The sequence below is a fragment of the Phodopus roborovskii genome, unplaced genomic scaffold (genome assembly GCF_943737965.1).
Source record: "Phodopus roborovskii unplaced genomic scaffold, PHOROB, whole genome shotgun sequence".
NCBI lineage: Eukaryota > Metazoa > Chordata > Mammalia > Rodentia > Cricetidae > Phodopus > Phodopus roborovskii.
This window is the reverse complement of record NW_026126443.1, coordinates 1350233-1362260: the sequence shown is the minus strand read 5'-3', so window position 1 is coordinate 1362260 and position 12028 is coordinate 1350233. Positions and strand designations below refer to the sequence as shown.

At 37.2% G+C, this 12028-nt stretch overlaps 2 protein-coding genes across 2 annotated transcripts in view; both read left to right on the top strand.

Moving 5' to 3' along the window:
- LOC127224676 (bile acid-CoA:amino acid N-acyltransferase) overlaps positions 1-12028 on the top strand; it is a 1166658-nt gene that overhangs the window by 862959 nt on the left and 291671 nt on the right. The gene's annotated exons all lie outside the window — the stretch shown is intronic.
- The window catches only part of Tex10 (testis expressed 10), a 45007-nt gene that overhangs the window by 9782 nt on the left and 23197 nt on the right, over positions 1-12028 (top strand). Inside the window, exons 5-9 of the mRNA XM_051187775.1 lie at positions 1415-1527; positions 6868-7106; positions 7755-7890; positions 8425-8600; positions 10452-10629. Coding sequence (XP_051043732.1) covers positions 1415-1527; positions 6868-7106; positions 7755-7890; positions 8425-8600; positions 10452-10629 — 842 coding nt within the window. The remainder of the gene's footprint in view (positions 1-1414; positions 1528-6867; positions 7107-7754; positions 7891-8424; positions 8601-10451; positions 10630-12028) is intronic.

Here is a 12028-nt window from a genome sequence, read left to right as displayed (position 1 = left end):
AGTGACGTGGGGAGGGAAGGGGTTATTTTGCTTATAGTTCCAGTTGTTCATTGAAGAAATTCAGGACAGGAACTGAAACAGGGCACAGACCTGGAGGATGGAGCTGTTGTAGAAGCCCTGGAGGAGTCCTGCTTCCTGCTTGCTCCCCATGGCTTGCTAAGCCTGCTTTATTATAGAACCCAGGACTACCTGCTCAGAGGAGGTACCATCCACAATGGGCTGGACCCTCCTATATATCAATCACTAATTAAGAAAATGTCCTGCAAGCTTGCCTGTAGCCTGACTTTATGGAGGCATTTTTTAAATTGAGGTTTCCTCTTAGATGACTACAGTTTCTGTTAAATTGACTTAAAAAGTAGCCATCTTACCCAGCATTTAAGATATGAAGGCAGGAAGATTTCAAGTTCTAGGGCTAGCCTGGGTTATGTAGTGAAAGTTGGTCTTAAAAATAATTTCAGTGCTGGAGAAAGCACTCAATGGATACAGTTCTTGCTGCTCAATCATGGTGATCTGAGTATTATGTTGGCACCCATGTCACCTTTGCTATGGGCATTGTGACATAGGTACTTAGAATCCCATTACTGGGGCAGCCAGCCACCCTTAGTCTTTTTGGTGAACTCCAGTCCAATGAGGGACCCTGTTTCAAAAAACAAAAATAGCTCCTGAGGAACAACACTTGAGATTTACCTCTGGCACATAAATCCCAGGACAGGCTCCAAAGCTGCAGAAAAACTCAATCTTGAAAAACCATAAAAAAAGAAAATTTCCCCAGTTATATTTGCTTTTTTTTTTTTTTTTTTTTTTTTGGTGCTTGTAAATGAACACTAGCTATAGTTAACTACTTGATAGCTCCATGTGAGGATCAGTACTGTTTAGATAACACATATTAGTAGTAATTCTATTATTTCAGAAGTCTTGAGTATTACTGTGCTGTTCTGAACTTTTGGGAGACAAAGGTGTAAGCATTATTAATTAGGTGCTTGTTAATGGTGCATACCTCTGATGGCATTGATGGCAAACTTGAATGTCGGTACTGGGAATAAAGATGGTGAAGTAGAATGTAATGAGGAACACAGAGTTCAGGAAGTACTCTAAAGACAAGGTATTTAAAAAGGTAACTTAGTGAAGGAGCAAGTAGAAACAGTTTCTGGAAATGGACTTATATAGAGCATAAAGTAGGACACATGCTTAAGAAATACTAAATTAACTGTTAAAATTAGGAATTTTTCTTAAATCTTATTTGTTTGTGAATAAAAATTAGATTCTCAGTTTGATTTTAAATTTTTTTATGTACTGCACTGGCAGAAGTAGTCTTATGATGGCACATTGATAATTTGTCAAATGTCTGTTCTAAGTTTTAGTTACTTTATATTTTGTCTTGCATATTTTCTAATCCTAACCTTTATTTCAATAGGAGTCATGGCTTCGAAAGAATTACCTTACTGATTTCAAACATCATTTTATGAGCCATTTTCCATATGCCTTAAAAGAAATAACCAAGCAACGAAAGAAAGAGACAAATAAAAGGTATTGCAATTGTTTTCTACAGTGTGGGCTTAAAATGCTTTATGTCCTAAAACTATTAGAGGATAGATATAATCTGCAACTTTATGCATGTGAGGCATTTTTATCTAAGTTTTTATATAAGTTCAGCATTAGGACTAGCAGTCTGCTTTGTTTTTGTAAGTCTATATAGATTTTGCCATAGGTATGTCAGATTATACAAATAGGAATTGAATCCAAATTGCTGAGGCTCTGGTAGCTTTTTAGAATTCAACTGATAATGAAACTAGTAATAGTTTACTAGGGTAATAGAGGATGGAGTTTAAAAATAATTTGAGACTAGAGAATATTTAAAGTCTACCTCAAATGAGAGCAGATGTGAAAATAGGTTATGTAATAAAACTTGACAAGTTAGTACGAGATGGGATAGTGAAATTGTAATTGTCCCAAATGAGCAAACACTTGGAAGGGAACATAGGATCTGTGGAAACACTCTTAACTATCCAAGGAGAAACACTGAGGCTCTGTGAGCAGGTTTCAAAGAACTTTGCTCAGAATTGATGAGGTTATTGATTGTATGAGTTTTTCATGGATTCACTAAGTACTTGCCTCTTACTGTAAATGGGGTATTATAGTAGAGAAAAAGTATTTTAGGGCATATTCTTCTTAATGCTTTGATTATAAATTCTAAGCAAGTACATCAGGGTCTAGTTGGAGCTGTTACCAAGTGTTTCTAGGTTCAGTGAAAGATTCTGCCTCAAAAAAGAAGGTATAGGGGCTAGACAGAGGTGGTCAGTGGGTAAAGGTACTTGCCTGCCTGCTTAACTGCCTGAGTTAGATCCCTGGGACCTAATTGGTTGTCCTCTGACCTCCACAAGTGTGGCACCTGTATGTCCACACACATCTATAATATAAGCAAATAAAAAAAACAAAACAAAAAACCCAAAACATTGGCACACCATCAAGGAAAGGTACCTCATATTGTCCTTGGGCCTTCATGTGCACAATCATGTGGGTACCTGCAGATATGCACATGCCACACACATACATAACACTACACACACTTTCTCCATCTGAAACAGCATAAGAGGCTACTTATTAAAGATTTATTAGATTTATTATCAGTAGTCGTGCTTACCTGTAGTCTATTCATTATTTCAATTAATGTACAGCTGGAAATACTAAATTGAAAGTTTCAGGAAAAAAAAAACAAATTTTACAACTTTTTAAAGGTTTATATTTGTTTTATGTATATGAGTATTTTGCTTACATGTAAGTCGGTATGTGTGAGTGCATTCGTGTGTGTGTGTGTGTGTGAGAGAGACAGAGAGAGAGACAGAGAGAGAGGGAGAGAGAGAGGGAGAGAGAGAGAGAGAGAGAGAGAGAGAGAGAGAGAGAGAGGAGACTGAGACCGAGACCCATGGTGGTCAGAAGAGGGTGTCAGATTCCTGGGGACTGGTTCAGAGGGTTTGAGCAACCATGTGCAGGAAATCAAATCCAGTAGCCTCTGCTAGAACAGCAAGTGTTCTAATCTCTCCAGCCCTCAATTCATGAGTTTTAAATTGCTTGCTTTTCTGTGTAATGTTGTGATCTTGCTTGGAATGTGTATCATTTCTTTTTACAGTTTATTATTACTTTTTAACATTTTTATAAAGTAAACTTGAACATATGTATATATATTCAAGCAAAAATGTAGAATTCTGCAGTCATGGTATTAAGTGTCTGCTTAGGATCTTGGAATATGTCCAGGGCTATATTTAGACTTAGATTTGGCAGATAATTTCATATAAATGAACCAAATGAACCTATGAATTTGGAGAGAACAAAGGATAGTTGTTGCTAATGACTAAATTTGTGCTGTCAATTAAAAACTGATATTTTGGGTATCTTCCATCTTTGATTTGAAGCTTAAATTTTAGTTTTTTTTTTTTTTCCTCTTTAAAGTTTTTGTTGTTACATCTGGGATCGTTTAAAATAATTTATTTATTATTTTAATGTGAATAGGTGTTTTGCCTGCACATTTATCTGTGCACCATGTACATGCAGTGCCTAGAGGCCAGAAAAGGGTGTTAGATCTAGGTCTGGAGTTGCAGGTTGTGGTGAGTTACCATGTGGGTGGGTGCTGGGAATTGAACCTAGGTTCTCTGGAAGAACAGCCAGTGCTCTTAATCTTTGAACACCTCTCCCCTCCCAATTGCTCTCTCTTTCCTCCTCCACCTCTTTCTTTTTTTTTTTTTTTTTTTAAAATAAAAGTACTATTTCTCTATTTGAGGGTTTGTGTAGGTCTTCGATCCTGAGGCAGTTCAATAAGGTCATGCCCTACCTTACTGATTTTCTACCTTACTCTCCTCATTTTCACAGGTTCCCTTGGTTCATTTTTATGAAATTGTCTACCAAATCCAAGTTTAAATGTAGCAGTGAATATATTCCAAGATCTCAAGTGGACACTTAAGATCATGATAGTGTCTCTAAAGGATTGTGGAGATAGGATGGTGGTCAGTAAGCTACAGAGGGCCTCCTCTCTCTATGTTAGTATGGTGTTGGTGTTACAGGCAGTTGCATTACATACTTGGATTTATAAGTGGGTTCTTGGGATTGGAATCCAACCTTTATTCTTGCTCAGCAAATATTCTTACCACAGAACCATCTCCTCAGCCCCCATTTCTCCATTTCTGATGAATGGTTTCAGCAGGGTATAAGATTCTAGGAATGTATGTGCACAGTAATACTTTATAGTTCCCACTGCTGTATTAGGAAGCCATCTGTGAGTTGACTCATAATTTAAATGTTTTTGAGATAGGGTCTCCTTATATGTGGTTTTGGCTGACCTAGAACTATGTAAACCAGGCTGGCCTCAAACTGATAAAGGTCTACTGCCTTTCAAGTGCTGTGATTAAAGGCATATACCACCATGTCTCGCTGATTGTGAATCTTGAAATGTCTTTAATAAGTTTTGAACAATTCTAATAAAATTTTTTCTCTTTTTCAAAATTAGTTTAGATTAAAGATGTGTGCCCACCATACCTATCTTTCACACCACTTTAAAGTTGTCAGCAAGATTTGGCTCTAACTATTTAAACTATCACTACTGGAAACTGAAGTTTTGCTAGAGACTTGGCTTCATTATAGGATTGATGGTTTGCATATTTAGTCTCCCCTTCTCTACCACCCCCTGGTTTTTCAAGAAAGGATTTCTCTCTGGCTGTACTGAAACTCATTCTATAGGCAGGCTTTAAAATTAGAGATCTCCTACCTCAGCCTCCTAGGTGTAGGATTGAAGGTGTGTACCACCATGTCCAACTCTTGTATATTTAGGTTTAAAGCTTTCAGTGTAAATAACTGGAGGAACAGAATGAAAACTTTTTGCAGATATCTATTAAGATCTTCTAGATCAGTGGTTTGAGATTCCTGTATAGGTTGAACTGCCCTTTTATAGGTCACCTAAGAGCACCAGAAAACACAAACAGTAGCAAAATTGCAGTTATGAAGTAGCTATGAAAATAATGTAGCTAAAACATGAGGAACTGTCTGTGTTAAAGGGTCTCAGTATTAGGACAGTTAAGAACCATTGTTTTAGATAGATTAGGCTGTGTGAGACAAACTTATGTATAGAAAGTGTTCAAGGTTTCATTCTCTCTTAATAATGAAATTTCAATTTTAGTAGAGGATTGGTTATATAAGGTAAACACTTTTTTTCCCTCAGTTTCCTTCGGAGTATTTAAATGGCTACTGTGTAAACTCTGAGTTTTCTTTCAGTGTCAGACTTGTGTTTTGAGTTGTCCATTGACTGTCTCTCTGGGCTTATGTATTTTTCAGCACATCCAAAACAAGACCTCAGTCTGGGTCTCTGTTTTTCTTCATTTCTGTTGTTATGTGTCCATTGCTTAAATTCAGGATCCTCCATAGTCTCCAAACTCATATATACATACGTTAGAACAAATTTCAGATCCAGATAGTGTTCCTAAACACCTTCCTAGTTTGTTCACTATCAACTATTCTTGTCATCCCTGGCATTGCTCACCCTAGTTGCTTAAGTATCCATACAACCTTTTCTTTGATAATAGTCTATAATACTCAGTTTCCTTAGAAAAGAAACAAGTAGCCATGTTTCTTCTTGGCCTGCAGAATTTGTTTTGATGTCTTTAGCCACTGACTCATTGTCATTTGGTGCCATTTTCCCCTCTCAGGCTTGTCATTGCCAGCCTTGCATTTGATGCGCAGTAGCACCAGACCTAATTTCTCTACTTGTGTATGTATGGTAATCTACTACATGTCCTTGCTCAAGTCTGACCTAGGGCTATCCTTTCCTTTCCTCATATAGATTATTTTGAGATAGTTATGTTTATGACTAATGTTTTCTAAACAGAATTGGCCTCTGTTATTGACTAATCTATGAATATGTGTGTGTGTGTGTGTGTGTATGTATGTATATATGTTTTGTTTGTTTTTGTTTTTATTGAGACATGATTTCCCTGTAGCTTTGGAGCCTGTCCTGGAACTCTGTAGATCAGAGATCCACCTGCCTCTGTCTTCCAAGTGCTGGGATTAAAGGCATGTGCTACCACTGCTCAGCTGATACGGATATATTCTAAATTGCAACTTTTATTTTTATTAGAATACTGTTAGAGGTATTTTGTAATTTCTTTGAAGCTTTGGAAGGAATGTATTTTACATGATAAGTGAAAGAAAATAACTTTAATATTATATGAATTATAAAATTGGATGATTGTTTACCTGGATGAGTTTTCTTTTTTCAATTTTTAATATTTGTTTTTTTTTTTTTTTTTTTTTTTTTTTTTTTTTAGACAGGATCTCACTATGTAGCCCTGGCTGATCCAGAACTCAGTATATAAACCACGCTGCCCTTGAACTCAAGATATTGGGCTGTCTCTGCCTCCCAAGTATTGGGATTAAAGGCACAATGCCACAGTACCCAGCAGTTTCCTTATTTCATGCACCAGCAAATTATGATGAGAAATTAGTGGCTCTTTTAAAACATGATTAGTTTGATGTTAAGTAAAAATCAATATCAAAGTTATGTTCCACCAAATACAAGTACTTGTGCTAAAAATATTTTGAAGTGAGTTAGGAATTTTAGGTCTTATCAAGCCTTGTAGAAAGTCTAGTATTCCAGTGCATCACCATTTGCCCTTCTTGTAACTCAGTAATGACCAGAGGCATAGATGCATGGATGCTCTAATTTGGGCCTTTTCTTTTTTATTTAGAGAACTATGGCCTAAAGTTGCCTTGTACTCTGACTTTTACAAGAAAAAACAAGCCCTTTTATATATTGTTAGGACTATTTTAAGTGTTCACATGCAGGTGTGGTTTATAGATCTGTGTGTGTATGTGTTTTGTTTTTAGCATCAAGCATTGCACGGTTCTCTCCAATAATGTAGATCATCTTTTACTGAATTTGACGCTGTCTGATATCATGGTCTCGCTGGCGAATGCCTCAACTTTGCAGAATGATTCCAGTTGGATAGAAACTATAAGGAAATTTGTGACGGAGACCCTTAAAAGCGGCGCTAGACTGAACAGTAAACAACTGAATAGATTGCTTGGAGTCTCATGGAGACTAATACAGATGCAACCAAACAGAGGTAGGTGGTACATGAGAGGATCTCTAGGTCTGGCATAAATGGTGATTACCATCACTCCATTCAAGCCATTGCTAGGCTCAATGGTTTTTTTTTTTTTTTGTTTGTTTGTTTGTTTGTTTTTGTTTTTGTTTTTGTTTGAGACAGGGTTTCTCTAGCCTGTCCTGGAACTAGCTCTTATAGACTAAGCTGGTCTTGAACTCATAGAGATCTGCCTGCCTCTGCCTCCCAAGTGCTGGGATTAAAGACATGTGCCCACCACAATTCTAAGTATTTATAAAGCAGTTTGCTTGAGCACTGGGACTGTGACTTAAAGTGCTTCTTTCTTGGGCTGGGGCCACTTTGAAGCAAACTGGTAAAGATGTCTGCCCTCCTGGATGTGCTTTATTCTTCTGTCTAGCTTGAATTTTAGTTAGTGTTTTGAAGTGAGTTACTAATTTTTTCCCCATTCAAATCAAAGCTTTCCTGTTTGGTTTCCATCTTATTTACCAAGTGATATATAATCTCTGGTTGCTTTGACTTTTGCATGTCACACTGTTCCTATATATGATAATTATTAGTTTATTCTTAAGACAGCTTTGCCCAAGAACAAAGTGGAAGTTCTGTGTGGAAGGAGCATCTGTTCATATGCAGTTTTCTTTCTGTTTACAGAGGCTACAGAGATTCTCATTAAGGCAGTGTATACGCTGTATCAACAGAGGGGTCTGCTTCTTCCAGTTAGGACTTTGTTAATCAAATTTTTCAGTAAAATTTATCAGAAAGAAGAGCTGAGGTCTTACAGATTGAGGTAAAGATTTTATCTTTTCCCTAAATCTCTTGCTGAGTTGTTTTGAGTCTGTCTACATCAATATGATTAAGTCTTTAAAGAAAGTCTGTTTGTTGTATTGAAGAAATGGTATAAAATTGTATCAACAAGAATTGTTCATAGTGCTGGAAAACTATACCCAATATCTAAGCAGACTAAGATAAAGGAAGGCTGAAGTAGTTTTGTATGGTGGCAACTTACTATATTTGTTAGTTTGTTTCATTTATTGTATGGTAGCTAATACAGGATAAACAACTCACATAGATCTCACAGGTGTCCCTTTTCATTTAGACAGTTTCTTGATTACACAGTTTCTTGATTAGTGGGCAAAACTGCCACTGCTACAAAAGGGATGCCAGTATCCTACCTGCTTTCAGATGCTGAAATAAGAAAATGTGTTATTTGTATATCCCTATTTGTGACATTTTAATAGAAGAAAAGATTGGTTTTGGCTTATGTAACATCTCCCATGTTTGCAAATTAATATTTTGTCCTGTTCTTCCTCGGCTTCCTTAGATACCGAAGCAGAGTGCTATCCCGTTGGCTGGCTGGCCTACCGTTGCAGCTTTCTCACCTTGGCTCCCGAAACCCTGAGCTGTCCACACAGCTGATTGATATCATTCATACTGCCGCAGCACAAGCAAATAAGGACTTGCTGAAAAGCTTACAAGCTGCTGCTCTACGAATTTATGGTGAGTGTTTAGTGGTGGAGGTCAACCTCTATTTACATTCCATCAAGGAAAAGGAATCATAAAGGGAGTTCTTTAGATTTGACTTTCTTTTGGTTCGCTTTTGGTTAAATTGCTCAAACAAAATAGTAAACAGTAAATTCATGTAGCACAAATTCTAATTGTTCTTAATAATAAAAACTCAGAGTCAGATATTGGAGTTAATGCTGAAGATGAGAGAAGCAAAGTGGTCATCCACTAGAGCGTTCACTCTGCCCAGCCATATCACTCCTGTCTCTACCTCCTAGTGCTGGCATCAGAGGTGTGTGATCCCAAGTGCTGGAAATACCTTTGTGTGAGTTCTCATTCTCTTTTAGACAGATTCAGTCTTGTATATCCCAGGGTGACCTTGAACTCAGAGATCCATCTGCCTCTGTCTCCCAAGTGCTGTGGTTAAAGGTGTGTACCACCACTGCCTGTGGCTAACTAGTGTGGCTAGCTTTGCACTCTGATCTTCAGGCAAGCTTTATTTGTTAGATCATAAGCAAAATAACACCACAAATTCATTTTAAGAATATTAGAATAATTCTTACCTTTTGTATTCTCCTTGCCTGTTTTTGTTGTTTTGGAAGGCATGTTTGGGACAGTGTCTCACAATGAAGTTCAAGCTATCTTAAAACTACTCATAAATTTAATTAATTGATAAGGTACTTTGAAAATTTTTTTGATGCTTTGATGCCAAGATGGTTCTTGTGTTACTTAATCATAATGAATATCTTAGATGACTCCAATATTAATATTCTATTAATCTCTAGATCTGACTTACTACTTAGTATTTTGAGGAAAAAATACTAGTAAAAGCTTATTGGTTCCCAGCACTTGGGAGGCAGAGGTAGGCGGGTCTTAGTGAGTCTTAGTGAGTTTGAGACCAGCCTGGTGTAGAAGAGCTGGTTTCAGGACAGGCTCCAAAGCCATAGAGAAACCTTGTCTGGAAAAAAGAAAGAAAAAAAGCTTATTGGCATATATATATTTATATAGTATATATAACTTATGTTTATTGAGATATAAATCACATGTTGTAAATGTCATTTTATAATGTGTATTTCAGTGATTCTTAAATATATTTCTAAGGTACCATTATTTAAATTATTTCTAAGGTACCATTTCTAAGTACCATTATTACTACATAATTCTAGAGTGTTTTCATTACTCTCTAAAGAAACCCTGTTTCATTAGTCATCTCTTAGTCTTTCTTTACTCAGCTCCTGATGCCAATTAATTTATATTCTGTCTATAGATTTGCCTATCATTATGTGTCTGTATAAGGGTTTATGCATGTGAGTATAGTGCCCTTGGAGGCCAGAGGCATCAGAGCTGCAGTTGTAAGCCACCTGATCTGGTCCTCTGGAAGAGCAGTAACATGCTCTTTACCTCTGAGCCCTCCAGCCTGTTTTCATCACCATCAATGTTTTTATTTATTTTGTTTTGTTTTTGTTTTTTGAGACAGGGTCTCTGTATTGCTTTGGAGCCTGTCATGGAACTAGCTCTGTAGACCAGGCTGGCCTTGAACTCACAAAGATCCGCCTGCCTCTGCCTCCTGAGTGCGCCACCAATACCCAGCTTATTTTTTAAAATCTGTTTCTATGTGTTAGATGTTGTAAAGTTAATAGTGTCATATAAGACTAAAATGATTATTGTTAATATTTTACTTAAATGGGTAGCTTAGTAAACCATACATGATAAAAACTTTGGTATGTAATTGTTAAAATTGAAGTTTAATGTAATTTGTCAGCCTTGAGTTTATTAATAATTTTATTTGTGGTTTGTATATCTTTTTGTTGAATTTCTTATTCCATCCCCCCCCCCCCCCACTAGATCCACAAGAAGGCGCTGTGGTGGTTCTTCCTGCAGAGTCTCAGCAACGCTTGGTTCAGCTTTTGTATTTTCTACCCACTCTGCCTGCTGATTTGCTTTCTCGGTTAAGTCGGTGCTGCATTATGGGAAGACTTGGTTCAAGTTTGGCTGCCACACTTATTGGGATACTGTACATGAGGTATCACTGTGAAGTGAGCTATATTTTAAATGTATCATCTTTCGTTGTCTTCTGTTATGAAATGGAGATATAGAAAGCTTCTTTTGTTTAGATTTTCTACATATTCCTGGCTGTTTTGGAACTCACCTGCACCCCACTGCCCAGGCCTTCATTTACTTTTAATGGAACAGTTAGAATTTTGCAAATACCATCATTTGCTACAGTTTGTTGATACAAGGCTGATTCAAGTTTCCTACTTTGTGACATATATCCATAGTTTGGAATAGAGGTTATAGTTAAGTAGTTAAAAGCATGTAGTTAAGAATCGTGTACTTAAAAGCCTGAGTGGTTATGTATTGTGATGTGGGCCTTTTTTTGTGGAGCTTAGATCTGAGTAAGAGCATGTGGCTGGGTAGTGTATGTGTGTATGTGTGTGTGTGTGAAGGATATCTGATTGCATGCAGGTCTAAGGGTTGGTGTTGGGAATCAACTTCGATTGCTCTTCCACCTTTTTATTGAGGTAGGGTCTTGTAGCACAAATAATAAAAAACCCAGAGACAGATATTAATTAGGGTTAAAGTCAGCCACCAGCTCTTACCTCTACCTCAGACTAAAAGGGTTGCATCTTCAGATTGCACTGCTATCCCCCAAACTTCAGACTACCCAGAGACTGCACTGAGCTCCTTACTGTCTCATATTCCTCTCTAGTGCTGGTAGTAGAGGTGTGTCATCCCAAATGCTGGGTCAAAGGTGTGAGCTCTGTTTCTCTTTTAGACTGATTCATTCTCACGTGGCCTTGAACTCACAGAGGTCCACCTGCCTAAGGCTAACTAGCATTAACCAGCATGGTTTAGGGTGTGTGTGGCTACCTAGTGTGGCTAGCTCTGCACTCTAGTCTTCAGGCAAGCTTATTTGTTAGATTACAAATAAGATATCACTACAGGGTCTCAGTTAAATTCAGAACTAGATCTCTTCTTCTGGGGATCCTCTGTTTGTGCTGGAATTATAGGTGAATCACAGTGCTCATTTAACAGTTATGTTTGTCTAGGGCATTAAACTTCCCTCCTCCTTTTACTTCATGGTAACCTCTTTTTTTTTTTTTTAAACCTTTATTACTTTAGGCTATCCTAGATGCCTCATATTAATGAGATCATTTTTCCCTTTGTGTCTGCTTATTTTGCCTCAAGGTTCACCATATTATAATGTGTATGAGAATTTTATTCCTTTACTGAGACCATGTGATAGTCCATCAGGTGTATACTGCTATACTGCATTTATTTTTTTAGTTTATCTGTTTATGAGCACCTGGATTGTCTCTGCTATTTGGCTACTGTGAATAATGCTTTATGAATATTAGTGTGCAAATACCTCTTCGAGACCTTGCTTTCAATTTTCTTGACTGTCTACCTGGAGATGGAAT